Here is an 18,234-nt window from a genome sequence, read left to right as displayed (position 1 = left end):
AAGAATGAATGGCCTAATGAAATAAATCCTTAACACATAAGCCAGTGAAATGTCCCACCAGAGGAGGAAGTCTACTGGCAACCCTGTTTAACCTGTATGTTATCAAAAAAAACCTAAAAAAAACCAGAATGAATTCATGTGTAAGTCCGTGAGCCAAGAGAAACATAAATGGTTAGTCCTTAGAGCAAGAAGATGAGATTTTAACAGCTGCAAAGTGTTGAGCTAATGCTTCAGAGGATATTCTGCTGTTTGGTAGATTCTTTCCCTCAGTATCACATGGAATAAAGCTGATTATCTGCTCTAGGTCTCCTTGGCCCCAGGGCTAGACTTGAAGATATACAGAGATAATTAAAATGCTCTTGGAGAAGGAATATCACCAGGAATCATTTCTTTATAGGAACTATTGACTTCTCAGAGACTCATAAACCAATGAAAATAGCAAAGCCATTGGATTTGAATGTTTCAAGCCATGTAATTATAACTTAAATTTAAATTAAATGGAGGAATGAACAACAGTTAGCCTGTATCTCAAAGTTTATATGATAAATACATAATTCTTAAATGAGCTGTTAACTAAGACAAAATAAAAAAAAAAACAAAACAAAAAACAGAGGGCTGGATATGAGAAAAGCCTAAGACTTCAGTTAATCACTGAAGTGATATTTTTTAATATAAAAAATATTGGTATTACTGGACAGAAGAAATTAAAGAGAAATGTGTGTACTAAGATGAAATGAGAGCATGCTGTTAAAATTGGCCATTTTAATTGGCCATTGGGGAAGGTACTGCTTCCCCACTTCTGCAGTGGTTGTGGCCAGCATAATTACAATGAGGACGCAACAGGTCCTCACAAGTAAAATTCGAAAAGCATTCGAAGTGGGAAGACCCAATATAGAATTATTATAAAACACACAAATCAAACTGTGAGTTTGCAACCATAACCATTCTAGATCTTAGCAAAACAATCTCTCATAAAAAATATCAAATGGAGGGACTACAGAAAAGAAGAAAAACTGAATATGGCAACTACAATGCTATTAGCCTGATTTTAAAAAAGACTATTAGAACAACTTTCAAAGAATAAAGACAGAAAGGAAGACCAACCATTTGCCAAGTACTTCAGTATCCTTCCAATAACAGGTTTTTTTTCTAGGCACAGAAGAAAGGTGATCTGTATTTAATAAAGCAACCAATAGAAATCACATTTCTTTACATACTACTTAGTACAGACAGCACAGCTTTTAGTAAAAGAATTATATTTTATAAAAGTAGGTAAAGAAGGAATCAAAACAAGTCATCTCAAAAAAGGGAATTGACAAATATGGTGGTTGTATTGATAACCAGTTTGTTAAATCTATTAATTAACCAGAAAAAAGCCCAGAACATAAGCAATTCAATAACGTTCACTAATTCCTGAAACTAGAAGGCACTACCAATGTAGGAGATCAAGAGGATCTTCATACAGAACAAGAAGACTGAAGTAATAAATACAGAATGACAAAATATGAAATTACATACCAAAAAACTAATATCTTTTGCTGTGACCTGGGAATTTATTCATTGGAAACTGAAGAAAATAACCACAAACATGGATGGCTATAAGTTAAAATGATCCAGCCTAAAAAAGGATAAATGCAAACCGATTTAACCGATTTAGGTGAGATGTTACCATTTAAGTAAGTATCCTCTTAAGTATCCTCTGCAGATAACTTGTCCACTTGGAAAACATTGAATGTAGATGATGGAGCAGAGAGGCCCAGTGGTCTGGCTAGAGCCAGTGACTTGATGAAAACACCTGCCTGACCATGCATTTCAGAAGGCACAGCAGTTCTGATATGTTTCCCAGAAATTTGGGGTAGGCAAGGGGAGGTTTAGTCACTGGGAACCTCTGGGGATGGTGGGTACTGAGATATGCACCTGATAATCCCTACCAATATCTCTAATTTCCATCCACACTTTCTAGTAAAAACCACCATGATTAGTGCATGCTCATAGGCCTAAAACATGGTTTCCATTAGAAGCAATTAGCAAGAATGACAGCATAGCATAGAATCAAAGTCTCAAAAAGTGCATTATAAATAGCCTATAATAAGATGTAATAGGCATGGAAAACATTTGTGTTTCCTGGTGATTTCTGAACAGGGCATTTCAACAACTAAGTTTTAGAAACTGAGGGATAACTTGTGTCCCACAGCCACAAAGTTCTGGAAATGTTACACATGGTCCAGACTAACTCCCAAATACTGGTTAGGGTCCTCTCTTCAGACAAACATTTCTGAAAATTAAAAGCAGTTAGCCTTTCAAAATGGTGTCTCAGCTGTCAGGTCTTTCCCCCATCCTCAGATACAGGCACACATAGATATTAAAATTTAAAAAAAAAAAACAACCAACAAAAATTTTCATTAGTTTTGAGAAAATGTAAACATTACTTCTTTAATTGAATGTTACAAACCTAAGAGTCTTGGGGTTTGTTTTTTATCAATGGAAAGAGAACACAAAGCAGTCTGGTATCATAGCAAAATAATTATAAAACTGTACCCCTGCCAAAATTATTGCTAAAGACACCAACTTCAAAGACAGCTAAAAAAAGAAAAGAAACAAATTCCAGGATATGGAATTTTACTTTCATAGTAACAAAAGGGAGCAAACAAACAAACATGGGTCAAATACATGAGAGGTTGCCGTTCTTCTTTCTTGTGAAAACCAGAATTAAATGCTTTCTTTTAGATACTTTAGAAGTTATACAAATCTAAAACTAAAGGGAAAAAAAAATCTAACTTGTGACTTCATTTTCAGATTAAATTTTTGGGGAAAATAATTATTCTACTATTACAGCAACAGATTGTTTAAAATGTGTTACATTAAGAAGGTGTTCTGGGCTCTGGGAAAGCAGGTCACATTTAGTTTGTTTAGTATTAATTTGTTTCATCCCTTTGCTCCTACAGTGTCATGCATAGAGCACTCTCCTCCCCTCAGAAACCCACAGACACACATTAAATGAGCTGGGATTTTCAAAATGCAGAGGACCTGAAAATCCCCCCAGAGAGCAAGCTGTGGCTGATTTAATTGCAGCATGTGTCCTGAGCTCCCTGGATGTTTGAACAACAAAAGCTTTTTGAAAAGATGCTCCCAGTTCTCCCCGCTGTCTCTCAACTTGTCCAGACACCAACTGGAGTGACATTGTAGTACAGTATTACTATAGAGCTACACAAGCACAAGGCAGTGGCAGGAAACACCAGGTTTTGTCTATTTTAAAGCACATCATTACCAAATCTTGTGGTCCGATTCAATAGACAGTGTTCAATTTGAGCAAATTTTGCCCTGCCCTACTTTTGCACCATGAGCTGGAGATTAGATCCTGACTGGGGCTCCAAACACCAAGAGAGCCTTGGTACTACTGATGCTTGGTACTACTGAAGAGCTACCCCAGAGCCTCACTAGAATAAGTAGAAATATAAGCACAGCATGCTCCAAAACATCCAAAGGGCTTTCAGTGATTTAATTTCTCACAGTTATGTTTCTGTTGGATGTCTTCATGAGCAGTAGTATCAGTACAGAACACAAAACAGGTTTTGAGTGTTTTGTGTACCGTACTGAGCAAGTCCTGAGTTGGTGCTTTAAGGTTACTTGCCTTCCTCTGAATGTAACTGCAAATTCGAAGTTTAAACTCTGAGTTGATACATTCTTGAGATGAATGTATTTTCTAGTAGTACAACAAAAACCCTTTCTATACCACATGCACTTATGGTCCCATGGATAGCTAAGCATTAACAGAGGGATAATCCCTCTCTCCAAAAGGTTATTGTCCTCCATTTGGGAGCATCTTAAGACAATCTTTTCAGAAAAGAATAACAAACATTGAGTCCATGTCCATGTAAACATACACTGATTCTGCAGAAATGTCAATTAAGCATCACAGTGATCAAAGCAGCAAACTGAAATGTATCTATAAAATTACCTAATTAATCAAAATGCAATAGCCTATCCAATGATTAATGAAATAACCTTAAGTAAAAATAATTAGGTGTCTATGTATCTATGCAGAGTGTTTAATATGTGACCTTACAGGTGTAAAGAAGTAGAAATAAAGATATCAATGTATCTGATAACTGATAGACATATAACAATAACTGATAGACTGATAACAGCCTATGAGAAAACAGTTTCATACAAATGATAGGTCCAATATTAAGGCCTCAATAGAGAAGGACATATGGAAAAAAGGGCTTTGGTAAATCATTGCTCTGCTATTCCTGGACATGAGTTCAAAATTCAAAGCAGGAAAAAATGTGTAGAATAAAATTCTGTTTACTGGGGTTTTATGCAACTGAAAACAAAAGGTCATGTAGAAGGTAATGTGCCAGAAGCAGAGGGCAGTCATCTCCAGCAGTTTCTTTGATTGGTAAGATACATCCAGTTCCTTGAACACTGCATTAAACCATATGTGTTTGTTTATAATTGTTTAAAAAAACATACACAAGTTGTTTGTCTTGCATATGTTTAGCCAGACATTAGCTAAAAACTGCCCTTCCTGTTGCCCCTTTCCCAGTACCAGATGTAGGCACAAGTCAGTGGAAGTGGAGCAGACATAGGCATGACAACCTAATTCCCTGCATGAAGGAAGTAGCTGGGGACAAGGAGGGGGAAGGGGAGACATAAACACTTTACACAAGGTCAGTGCAGGAGATAGAGACATCTGTCAGGGCTGGAAGTTAGTACACTTGCTTTTATTATAGCAAATAATGTTAGTACTGCAACAGTTTATGCTGAAAGAAGTTCAGCCTATGACCACAACTAAATAGGCACGACTATTCTGATTTTTATTTTAAGTCATATCCCACAGGAAATTGAACTAGTAAAGTCTGGCATAAATGTAATGCTTGTTTTCATTTAGTACAGAGAACAGGAAGAGAGAGAACCTAGAGCTGCGTCTCTAATGTACTTTCCGTTATAGAATGAAAACCCACTTCCAAACAAAGCACTTCAAAGCATTTCAAAGTACATAGATTTGACCTGTCTAGAGTAACCAAAGTTATCACAGGGAAGCTTGTGGAAGTGAGGAAATAGGCACAAAAGAGGATTGCAACATAAGCATTGTCTGTCCCTTAAAACATGTTCTGCTAACTCTCCCTGTCAGATGCTACAGTGAAGCTTGGGTTGTACTGTCAAGTTCACCCACTTAAAGAAAACCCAGTTAAAACTTTCTTTACCCTATTTCATTTAAATGGGATTAACTGAGAAATATTATTTGACTCCATACACAACACAACCACTAACCCACCTACTTTGGTACATATTTCCTGCCTCTACCTTAAAGACACTTAACAAGTATTTATCCAGAGGAGTCAGCAGAGATTTTATATCTGTGCGCTGTATTTTATATACAGCACACAGGTCCTTACAAACATCCCTTCTGCATTAGAGTGCACTAGTAGTTACTGTAAATGCTTCCAGTTACTACATTTAGTCATGTATTGTTAGAAAGTATACAGCTATTTAATCACCTGCACATTATTTATATATAATATAAAATTATATACACAAGTTTATATAGGAGAGTAGTTCAGTACAAGAAGGTGAGAAGTAGCTGCACATCTTCTGTTGCAATGCTAAATACACCACCATTCACCAGGCATGACAGATATCTCTTGCAATTCAATATTCTGAGAAGAATTATTTCACCTAAGTGCCAATGAAATTAATGATTTTGTACAGTTTCTTATATAGTTGTCTCAAAGAGCTTAGAACTGATTGAATGAACTGTGATTTATGAGCATAATTTAAAAAATCCATTACTCGTCCTGAAAAAAATGCTTTTTTACAGATATTAGTATGCTTTTCTCATAGACTGAGAGCAAGGGCACTATCTTCTCTTAATTCTCTAACATGTGAACTTTCTTCTGCTACATTTCCTTTGTAAACAAGGCTTAATTTTATATTTTCACCAGTGGCACGTTTCAGCATTTGGTGTTAAAGAGTAGCTGCTGGCCAAATGCTTTTTTTTTTTTTTTGCAGCTAATAAGAATGAGTACTGAAAATGAATGGAGAGGCGATACAGCAGATGTGTGAAATCATAAGGAGTTGGACCAACAATTCTCCTTGTCTCTAGGTTGAGAGCAAAAGGTGCTTTCTCCTGGAGTAGGCAGCTGACTGACACACCCACCACCACAGCATATTAGGCCAATGATGCTTGGGACATGCTGAGGTGAGGGCTAGGTAATTTTCACAGAAAAAAAATAAAATCCATTCAGGGATACAAATGTGCAGAAACTACCTTGCCTAGGATGTCCTCAAGCTGAAAATGGTCAAACATCAAGAATCCATGAGGGAAAATGTCACATTTGCCCAGCTCTTAAACTCATCCAGGGCATAAGCTTTTAGCTTCTATGAGAAGAAGAATATGGGGCTAGATGGGATATTGGTCTGATACAATACATACACTGACTTCTGCATATAATACCTGTCCCAAATGAGCTCTGTGTTATATTTCCCCAAAGAGTTTTGTTAGCTGATATCTCTGCTTCCATGCTGTTCACACCTGCAGCAGGATTTGAACAATCAATTGGACAGAGAGCTCCACTCCTCACTACAGAAGTGTTCATAATAGCTTGACACTCTATGTGGAGTATAGATTGCTCAGACAAATTTAAAAGAAAAATGCAGTCTGGAAAAAACTTATTTTTTTTTCAGCATGCAACTAGAAGTTTGTTTCCAGGAATGAACTGAGCCATGAAGTAAAATTAAAAGGTTCATCCTGCTGTGTGTCAATCTGCTTGCATAATAAGGTGGAATTTAAGGGATTCCTAACTCATCTGTTTTCCAATGCTTTAAAGCCTTCCAGAAAAGACTAAGCATTCTTCATTCTGACCCAGCAATTAATGAAAATCTGTAAGGACAATAAAATGCTACTAATATTTGATAAATGGACAGACACAACCATACCCATCCATTTACAGATTATTAATAATTTGGTCTAGTATACTGTAAGACAACTGCTGATGCCAATTCTTTGTAAAAGTGAATACCAGCAAAATCCATCCATTTCTGAATTGGGATGACTTCCATTTAAAAAAGTATTTCATGACCATTACTCCCTAAGGTCAGTGGCTATAAATGAACTCTTGCTGGACACTTAACAGAAATGCTATTCATTATGCTGCATAAAAATCTAAAAATTTAGCAGCCAAAGGTATTCAAGGACTCTATCTTTGCCACTGGTGCTCTGAGTAGTCTATTAGCTAATATTTTAATACACAGCTCTCTGCAATATAAAGTCTATGATTAAGACTTTTTAATATCATTACTCCTCTTCTATGATTAGGGACACATCTAATTTCTCCAACAAGAATATCTTTATCACATATGCTTCTTTTCCTATCACAGCTACCGACTAAAGTAGGCAGAAAATGTTGGAGAAACTTAGCTTAGTCACATGTAAGCTTTCAAAAATTCCCTTTTTCCAGACCCAGTTTGCTGACATCAATTAAAAGATTTTCCTGAGAACTGGGGGAAAAAAGGTAATTTACTGCAATAGTTTTTTTAATGTTTTTATTCTTAAACTTTAATATAATTTTTAACTTTCAAATAAAAGCCAAATGTTTCCATGTGTTTTTGATGTTTCAATATTTCATATGTTCTTAAAATTGTGAATTAAGGTAGCAAACAGCTGTGGATTTATTATACAGATGGGGGGCAATTACCTTTGGAGATCTGATTTCTTGTAGGTGTTAGATACTAAAAATTTAACACTTGCCACATTTAAGAGTAACCACAAACTAAGAGGAGCAAAAGTGAAAGGCTTCCAATTTCCATTTCCCTGGACCAGAGCTTCTTATATCTACAAAGCACCCATTCACTGCCAGACAAGGATTGCATCAAGGAACCGAGGCTCATTCTTACAAATGCTTTAATTATTAAATGGAACAGCTTTTCTATTTTTAAAATGCTAAAAGGCCACCATAAGAGAATTCTCAAGCAAAAGCATCTGGAGAGTTCCCATTCACCTGAACTTACCTAATAATTAAAATGATGTATTTTGGGGGTTGATTTTTTTTCTTCATTCCTGCAATCAACTCAGCATGACCATCTACTACTGCTGCGCAGATTCAAAGAAACATCTATTTATCTTTGAGCCCAGATCACCCACACTAAAGCTACATCTTAATAGATCACAAAAAGTTGTGCATAGCCACAAAAGCCGACTTTATACCCACAAATAAATAGTTTTGCATTTTAGTTACAGATTAGATGACAAATTTCTTTGCTGTTACTGTAGTTTAGTCTGTGCTTTGGTGTCTCTGTTGTCAACTGTATTAGTTTTGATACACGGTAGCATTTCAAGTCAACAAACAAAATCTGTCTTTACTGCATCTGACTTTAAATTGAATACAGTGAAAATAAGACCTGGAGAGCTCAAGAAGTGAACACAGGAATTCATAGCATGACATCTTTAGCTACTTTCTGGTTTACCTGTAACAGGGATGAATTTGATTTCATAACTCTTTAGAATTTACATGAACCATCTTTGCTGGCTTCATTTCTGCTTTCAGTAATTGCAGTGTGGCTTAAATGATCCAGAACTAAAACCATGAGGGAAAGGACTGTCCTTTTAGCTCCTTGTTTCAACATTCAGGGAAAGAAAAGGAAGAAAAATATGCTTTGCAGCCAATGCTGGTGCTACCTGCTTAGCGTCTCAATGACAGATTACAGTCTCTAAGTCTCCATCCCTCAAAGCAGGGATGTATCCTCCTTTCCTTTCTGTCTTCTTAGTTTTCTTTCTTATTTTTCAGAAGGCAGAGAAAAATTAGAGAAAATGCATGTTATAATGTCTTTTTTAGAATTCTCTCTTTCTGCAAGTAGCTCTTGGAAATGTGTTTTTCAAGAAAGTACAAATAACAACTCTCAAATATACTAAGCACTTAAAAAATCCTCAAACTACATGCATCCCTCTAACATATATTATGTCTTTAAATAGTATTTTCTCAAATCTCATGGATTTATTATTCCATAATTCCTGGCATACCTAGATTAGTTTTAAAACCTTTAAACAAAATCTTTGCTGTCATTGCATTTACAAACCTCCCATAATCTCAATATCAGAAAATATGTTATTTTTAAATAAAAGGAACAGAGAAGCTCTACCCAGTAAGCCTCTTTAATGGACCAGAAAAGTGCAAGTTGTCATAACCCTGGAATACATGTGGGTCTGTATCATTCGCCAGATAACATATGTTTTTTCTCTTCCTCTGCTCTTTCAGAGACGACTCTAAAGCCAATAAACATGAATTTTCTAATACACCATAAAAGAAAATAAATTTACTAAAAAGCTACTGACATGGCTGTTACTAAGTCATGACAATGTTCTCTTCAATATGCAATTACACTTACATAACTTGTTAGACTTTTCATAAGAATGCACGTGCACTATTAGAGAATGACCATCACACATTTATACCCTGCAAGCTACAGCACATTCTGGCAATGGAAGCAAGTTTAGCCTACAAGCCCCAAACATACACAGAATGTACTGGGCTGTATAACATAAAACAAACATCTTCATTAAGTTCAAAATATTAGTTGAATTGACAGCTGTCACCATCACCAAATCATTAAGCTTTGCAGAAGCCAGTATGGGAAATACTCTTTTATGTAAGAGTCCACAGAGAATAAGAATGTGGTGTTTCCATCCCATCTAGGTAGAAAACACGAGGCAAACTGATGCCAACATGATGTGCTAATTTCTCCTAATTCAGATAAAGTTGTAGCCTGCTCAGAGACGGAAAGAGAGAGAAAGAATATTGCCTTTTAGTACTCAACTTCAGCTAGAAGACAGGAAATCCTGACAAATCTGGCAATAGAGTACTATAATTCAGAGATATATTGTGCTAAAGAGAACCATAACAATGAATATTGAGAAGCATTACAATCACCAAAAAACACTTGAAAATAAAATTTGCAATCAGAATTAAACCTCTATTATCAAGGCAAGTTTATGACAAAGCTTTATTTCTTAATTCATTCACAGAATAAGTGCATGGCTTATTCTATTCACTTAGACAAAGAGAGACTCTTTGTCACACCCCCTTACCCTTAGGCCACAGAGGTGCAGTTATCAAAGAGTTACACATCATCAGATGCTAAATCTACCTAAAACTGTCAAGCTCACACCAAAGAGTGCAGAAATAGAACATAATCACCACCATCACTCAACAGCTGATGGACATTTGTAATCACTTGTAAAAGTATAGTAAGAAAGACAGGATAGCACCCAATGAGTTCTCACTCATTCCTCCATCTTATTCCATTTCTCTAGGCCATGCTGAAGATCTTCAGGAAAATAGATTTGTATTATGCTGAAAGTGATTAAGGCCAGTGGCAACTCAAAAAAAACCATGCAGTACCTCTACATGAACAAACCAGAATGTTGATACACCTGCAAAAATCAAAGCATTACTAAAATGTCTGCAGACATCACAACACACCAAGAGGGCTTCTGCTGCTTCCCTTTTAGTTACTGCAAATTGCCTTGATCTACAATTTATTTCTGGTTGTGTTCACTTTTACCTTCCTGTACCTTTTATTTTTAAGCATGCCACCAATAATGCTTAAATTTTAACAAAGGTGTGTCTTTAACAACTGGCAACAAACCAAAAGTTCAGTATCCAAAAATAGGCCAAAGTTAAACAAATGTAGTTAATGACTTCAAAATTCTACTTACATCCTTCACTGCATACATCTGCTCTACTTTCTAAAGTCTGATAACCCACTACTTTCCCACTGATTTTCCCTTTTCTTCATTTAACTTTCTCCCATTTGTCTGCTCAGATTTCTGATCTCCACCTGTGTTATTTACCGTGAGGATACAATTAGGATTCATTACGACATTTCTTTCTTATGTTAGTTAATGCAAACAAATTTCATTTATTTTTCAGGATTCAGATTCTCCCATATTGGTCAAGCTGCACTGGAAGGGAGAGCCTTTTGTCCACAAAGAAAAGTCCAGACATATGTCTGGAACAAAGCAGTATTTCCAGAAGTGGTTGAAAACTATGTCTTTTAAATACATGGTTAATTCTTCTAATTGGTGAATTCCTAGAGACAAGGAGGAACCATTAATACAGACTTACATGCAAGTTGATCCATTTCACAGGACTAGCCCATATTATGGGCTACTTCTGTGGAGAGTTGGGGGAAAATGGAGATAACCTGAATGATCACAGTAGGAGTTAAAAATTTCCCAGAAGAAAAGAAATCCCCCATTATCCACATGCAGCCAAGAACAAGCTGTGCAGTTATTTAGTGGCTGGGCAGAGGCACAGCAAAGCACTAAGGTAGAAAGCTCTGGACAAATGGTGTACAAGGCAAAGGTTTGTCACCAGCTGGTGCCCAAGCAAAGGTTACTGATGAACATGACTACTTCAGTAATGCCCTACTGCGAGAGCCCCGCTGTTTGCAGAGGGATAAGGCTAGAGAGATTTAGAAAGCTTTAGAAGACTTCCAGATATCATGATTATGACTCAAATATAAACCAAATGTTTATCACCACCTCCCAGGTTGTGGAGCAGAGGAAGATGTGACATGAGCAGGCTTCTGCAATATCTTGGTTTGTTTCCTATTCTCCAGGAGCAACAGGAACAGAATCCATGGCTACCTCCTTCTCATGCTAGCTTTGAAGTTCATGAGCCCACCTGGAGCCAAGACTCACATCACAGACCCTAAAAAACACCTTGGCCAAACCAAAACCTATTTTCTACATTCTCATCACTTACTGCAACTCCTAGAGCAACAGAAACAAGGCTGCCCACTTCATGATAGCCCTTTCTGCTCTCAATCTTTGAATAGAAGGTTTCCTTTCCTGGCTTTATTACCCGTGTTCCAATCGTTACCAGGACGTATTTCTTTCTTTCTACTCTCTAAACAGGATTATGGCAGCATGGTGACACTTCCAAAATTCAGTGCACCATGAGTGATACCCACGCCCATGACATTACAGTGGTCCTAGAAAATCTGCACTATTAATGCATAAAAACATTCAAGAAAAAAAAAAAAGTAAAATCACAATTACAGGTTATTCTCTTTGAAATACTCAGGAGCCCTTCGGGAGGCTTCTAGCCGCTTCAATCAAAAGCAAGCAGGCGCTATCCCTCAGCCCCGCCGCGGTGTCCGGCTGCGGCAGCGCTCCCCGACGCCGCCGGCCCCGCTGCCTTTCAGCACCACGGACGCCGGGGCTGCCGCACCGCCCCTCGCTCCTGCCCGGGACACGGCCAACTCCTAAAATTACATTATTATTTTCCTTTTGGCTTTCCTGGAGCCACCTGTGCACGATGTTCTGGGGTTTTTGTTTGGTTGGGTTTTTCTTTCCCCCCGATGGTGTTGAAGGAAGACAAAAGGGCAGTGTGATGGGATTTTCTTTCTGGCTTGGGATACCAAATGAAAAGCTCCATGAGCTCAACTTTCCCAAGGGTTTTATAGATTAAATTGTACTAGGGCTGTACAAGTTGTGTACTTTTTGAGCTCAGAGTACAATTGGAAAAAAGAGAAAAAAATATAGAAGAAAATTAATTTAGAAGGACACCTGAAGATAAAGACAGATTGATTTTTCATCAAATGTGAGGAAACACATTGCAGTTCTCCCTAGGTCTCCTCTTTAAGTAATGGTTTTTCCCAAATCCATGTAAGTTCTGCACAAACTCAGAAACATTCACAGGCCCAGCTGTTGTGAATTTTCTTCTGCCAGAAAAGGCTTTGTTCTGTTCAAAGGTATACATTCTGTAATGCTTTTCCAAGCTAAAAGCAAAAGGGCTCTGTCAACTTCTGGCCCTCTAAAGCCTCCATTCAACCTCACCTGCAAAGAATAAAAAGGGGTTTTTGCGGACAAGTAAGACATTTCTCTCTATTAGGACTAATCAGTTTCTGCCAAGGTGGGGTGAGCTGATTCACATCGTCAGCAGAAAGCTCGGAAACCATCACAAAGACCCTGAAGCGCATTTTAATTTCACGCCACTGTGTGTTCACTGTCTGCCCTTCTCTCTGGCTCGGTTTGGGTCAAGCTGCCCTCGGGGACGGGTCCTACCTGCTCTCTGAAGACCGTCCAAGTCCTCAGAAGTATCACAGTTGGTTTTGCTCTGGGGTTTAACCAGACTTGATTAATTGATTTATGATTTACCCATACCTGACTCCCTCTGAAGCCCTGAGCTGTGCTCATGACCCACGCTACAAGCGTTGCGGGACAAGGAACGCGTTTCTCAGGGCACACGTGAGGACGGCGGGAGGAGGGCCGCGCTCCACCTGCCGCGCTCCCTGCTCCCGGCAGCGCTGGAGCGCGGCGCCGGTGCCAGGGGGCTCAGCAGCGTTCCAGGGCAGCGGCCGCGGGGCCGTGCGGGGCCGTGCCGTGTGGGGCCGGGCCGGGCCGGGCCGGGCCGTGCGGGGCCGGGCCGTGCCGTGTGGGGCCGGGCCGTGCCGTGCGGGGCCGGGCCGGGCCGTGCCGTGTGGGGCCGGGCCGTGCCGTGTGGGGCCGTGCCGTGCCGTGCGGGGCCGGGCCGGGCCGTGCGGGGCTCACCTGGAGGAGGCGGCGGCCGCGCGCGGCGTGCTCGGGCAGGCGCGCGCGGTACACGGCGCGCGCGAAGCGCGGCTCGTTGTCGTTGGCGTCCTCCACGCGCACGCTGAGGCGGCACGCGGCGGCGCGCGGCGGCACGCCGCCGTCCCGCGCCACCACGCGCAGCTCCAGCGCCGCCTGCCGCTCCCGGTCCAGGCGCGCGCGCGTGCTGACGGCGCCGCTCCGCGCGTCGATGCGCAGCAGGGCCAGGGCGGCCGCGTCGCCCTCCAGCGCGTACCGCACCTCGGCGTTGGGCGAGCCCGGCTCGTCGGCGTCCGAGGCGCTGAGGCGGAGCACGGCCGTGCCGGGGGAGGCGGCCTCCGAGACGGCGGCGCGGTAGTGGGGCTGCGGGAACGCGGGCGTCTCGTCGTTGAGGTCGGCGACGCGCAGCAGCAGCGGCTCCTCGGCGGAGAGCGGCGGCGTGCCGCCGTCCGTGGCCACCAGCCGCAGCTCGTACAGGTCGCGGCTCTCTCGGTCCAGCGGCCCCGCCACGCAGAGGAAGAAGACGCCGGCCCCGGCCGCTCGCAACGCGAAGGCGCCGTCGCCGCCCAGCAGGGCCAGCGCGATGCCGCCGCCGTCGCCCTCCGCACCTTCCTCGTCGCCGCTCTCGTCGGCGTCCGAGACGGAGACTCGGGCCACGTAGTCGCCGGGACGCGCCCCTTCGGAGACCCGCGGACCGCCGGTCTCGGTGAGGTAGAGCAGACGGATGGAGGGCCGGTTGTCGTTCACGTCCAGCACGGCCACGGAGACGAGGACGCTGGAGACCTCGGGCTGGGCGCCGCCGTCCCGCGCTTCCACGACCAGGCGGTGCAGGGCCCGCGCCTCGCGGTCCAGCGGGCGGCGGAGGCGCAGGACGCCGCTGCGCTCCTCCACCGCGAAGTAGCCGTCGGGGTCGCTCTGCCGGCGATTGATGCCGTACCGCACCTCGCCGTTGGCACCCAGGTCGGGGTCGGTGGCCCGCAGGCGGCAGACGACGGTGCCCGGCGGCGCGTCCTCCCGCAGCCGCGCCCGGTACTCGCCGCGGCTGAATGCGGGCGCGTTGTCGTTCTCGTCCAGCACCCGCACCGACACCCGCAGGCGGCCCCGTCGCCGCGGGCTGCCTCCGTCCCACGCTTCTACCACCAACCGGTGGACGTCCGCCCGTTCGCGGTCCAGCCGCCGCAGCAGCACCAGCTCCAGCGGCTCCGGCCGCGCATAGCGCAGCTGGAAGAGCGGCGGCTCCCCCGCCGCGCCGCCCTCCTCCAGCAGCGCGTAGCCCTGCGTGCCGAAGCCGCCGGCGTCGGGGTCGCGGGCAGCCGGCAGGCGGAAAGCGGTGCCGGGAGGGCTGAGCTCGGAGATGTTGAGCTGCAGACTGTCCTTCGGGAAGCGTGGCGAGTGGTCGTTCACGTCGGTGACAGCGATCTCCACCTGCACCACCTCGCCGCGCAGCGTGGCCGCCACGAAGCTGTAACGCGCCCGCCGCTCCCGGTCGAGCCGCCGCGCCGTGCGGATGATGCCCGTCTCCGGCTGGACGTGGAAGTCCGCCAGCACCGCCGACTCGCCGCTCCCCTCCGACAGCAAGAAGCCCCCGGGCGGATCCGCGCCCGGTGGCAGCCCCGCACAGATGTCGCCCACCAGCGTCTCGGCCGGCAGCCCCTCGTCCACTGCCAGGCTGAGGTTATACACCGGCGCCGCGCTGCCGCCCGCCGCGCACAGCCACAGCGGCAGCAGCAGCGCCAGCGCCCGTCCCGTCGCGGGCGCGCCGCCCTGCCCGCCTCGGCACCTGCCGGCCCGCAGCCGCCGCGCCATGCTCGGCCGCTAAGCCGGCATCGCGGGCAGCCGGCACCCTGCTGCTCGCCACCGCCACGCAGGTGCCTCCGCCTCGCCGCCGCGGGAGCAACTCCCGAACGCCGCCGCCGGTGATGGGAAAGACGAGCGTGTGAGAGGGGGCGGGAGAGCGGCTGCCGCCGCCGCCCCGCGCAGCCCCCGCCCCGCCGCCCCCCGCAGCCCTGGGGCCACCGCCCGCCCGCCCACCCAGCGCCCGGGGGGGCGGCCGCGTCCCCCACCCACGGACGTGTCGAGCTGGGCCGGGATGGTGTGGCTCTGCTCCAGTGCCCAGGATCCGGAGAGGTCTTCGCCGAAATTGATTACTCGGGGAATCAGCTGGCTTCCTGCTGATGAGGCAAAGCGTGACTAGCGCACGGGCTGCCTCTAGATGCAGAAGCATGGCTCGTGAAGGAGAAGAATTTAAATGAAACAGAAATCTGCGAGGATAAACGAGTTTGCACAGTTCAGCGAGGATTTGTCTCGCCTTAATATTCTGGTCCTCATTTTCCATTAAAAGGCTTGCTTGTTATCCTAGTACTAGGTCAGTAAATAGCAACTCAGCCTGGTAGGAAAGCATTTACCAGAAGTAAGCTTTAAGTGGAAACTTCAATCAGTTTCAGCAAGACTGGAACTTTTTCCCTTTACCACTGTTCCTGACTCCCATATCTATCTCAGAATGGTCTAAGAATGAAAAAGTGTTTTTTCAATGACACCGAGAATACACAGTATCATATAAATGCTAAGTACCAACCATCCATCTATCCATGAAAGTCAAGGACAATACTTCAGTGGTTACTAGTTTCTTGCTGTTCCCACTGATCCTTTACAAACTCAATTTCTCCTTTCTGGCAGGAATCTAACAGCTGTTCAGAGAAAATGAAATTCATCCTAAGACAGACAAGTAAAATCAGGGCAAAGACAGTAAGGAGGAATTACTATAGCTTAGTGCTCTCCAATGAAGGGGCACTTGAGAGGGCAACTGTTTTACCATTTGCCTCTTTTCAAAGTCATGGAAGAGCTACGCATGTACACTGCCAGAGCACTCTAAGGAAGGAGCAAACTCACTGCAACAGTGAGGAAAAGGTGAAGAGGATTTTTTTTTTTTCCAACATTTTTGAGATCTACACAATGCCACTTATCTGGGTTAAGAACTAGGTTCTAAAGTTTAGAAGTCCTAGTGCATGTGTGTAGTTGCATGGACAGGAAGGGGAACCCATGAGATCACATTCACTATATCTGACTTGCAGGACACCTCCTTACACAGGGAAACGGGGCAGAGCAAAGCTAGATCTTGTCAGATCTCCTTAGGCACATTCTGAGAAAGTCTCTGTATATTTATACACTGTGATAATTACAAGCATAGAAGCAAGAAGGAAATGCAGAGGCCCTTGCCAGCTTCCTTCATATTCATTGAGAAAACACATGGATCCTCCCCAAGTCACAGATGTTCAATATGAAAATGCCTGAATTCCACTGAATCACAGCAAGTTTAGAAAAACAGCCCATGTCCCTTGCAGCCCAAGTTGTCACTAAGAAAACATGTGAATCATGTTCCATCAGGCACATTCACCAAAAAACTAAACAAAACCTGCTGTTGACATGGTCAGGCAGTGCCTAAAGAGCAAAATTCTGTGGTAAGATACAGCATGCATAAAGATAGCAGGGTGAAAATAAGACTGATGTAGTTATCTGTGGTTCTGGCAGTATTCATGTATTTTGTGAAACTAGGACCGTTTAACAGTTTTATATGAAGTAAAATCATATAAAAGCACTGCCCAACTACAGCATCTTTACAGAAATACTACATCTTCAAAACACTATAGAGATTTTGCCTACTGTGAGCATGAGCTTGAACAGTAGGCATGAGCTTGACCTCTTAAATGTTCTTCCACTTTCTTTGTGTTCCTTCCTTCCCTGAATCTATTCTTTCCTCCATTCATTTCTTACACATTTTCTCTTCCTTTCTTTTTGCCATGTTCATGACCTCATTCTTTTCTTCCACAAATCACAAGCAGAAGTTTCTAAATCTTGAGGAGATGTTTGCCATCTCCTGGATATATTTAGCTGTCCCTGCTGTTCCCCATCTTCTCAGTGACATGCTGACCTACACAAAAAAGAGAACTGACAGTTCTAAGACATAGCAGGAAGCTGCCACAATGACATTATCCCAGGGGAAGCAGGGTGTCAAAGTTTTAGTGCACTAGCCAACTCCTACATCCTCAACAGATCGCTCTCATAGTGAACACACTTGTCAGCTCCTCAGATCTATGAAGTCTTCCAGTGTAAAAAGTGGACAGAAGGAAAAGCATATTATTTGAAGATGAGGGATGTTAGAGTACACAAAATGCCTGAGCATTCCAGTTGTGATTGCCTGTGGGTGAGCTAGCCTGCTCAGACAGCAGAAAGTTACTTCTGCCGTTCTCCCATTCCATTCCTGGAGGTGGCCACCTCTGACCTTGTAGGCAGGTGAACAGCATAGGAATTCACTTTTAAGCCTGTGTCTTCAAGCAACCCTACATGAGCATCCCACTAATCCACTATGCAAGGCAGTGAACTCTGGTGCTCCCGAGCAGCTCCACATGCCAAATTCAGCTGTCCTGTGGCAGGGACCCAACCTCCAGGAAAGGAGCAAGGAAGGAAGCTGGAAGGTGACAGCTGTATCAGCTGCTCAAATTTAATCAGCCCATATTTATAAATCACAATTTACTATAGCTTAATCCTCCTTGGATTAATTGGAAATTCTTTTTCCTTCCATGAGAATTAAACTATACCAAACTAAAGCCGGTATGACACTAGAATGCAAAAGATAACTGAAACAGAGATAGTGTTGTTCC

The 18,234-nt window shown here is 43.6% G+C and overlaps 1 protein-coding gene across 1 annotated transcript in view; it reads right to left on the bottom strand.

Moving 5' to 3' along the window:
• Positions 1-15,382, bottom strand: part of DCHS2 (dachsous cadherin-related 2) — a 104,555-nt gene extending 89,173 nt beyond the window's left edge. The window contains exon 1 of the mRNA XM_021530219.3: positions 13,559-15,382. Coding sequence (XP_021385894.2) covers positions 13,559-15,382 — 1,824 coding nt within the window. The remainder of the gene's footprint in view (positions 1-13,558) is intronic.
• Positions 15,383-18,234: the final 2,852 nt, after the last annotated feature.

Source organism: Lonchura striata, chromosome 4, assembly GCF_046129695.1.
Source record: "Lonchura striata isolate bLonStr1 chromosome 4, bLonStr1.mat, whole genome shotgun sequence".
In the NCBI taxonomy this organism is placed as follows: domain Eukaryota; kingdom Metazoa; phylum Chordata; class Aves; order Passeriformes; family Estrildidae; genus Lonchura; species Lonchura striata.
Note: the sequence above shows the minus strand (reverse complement) of the source record. Positions and strands in the feature narration are given on the sequence as shown.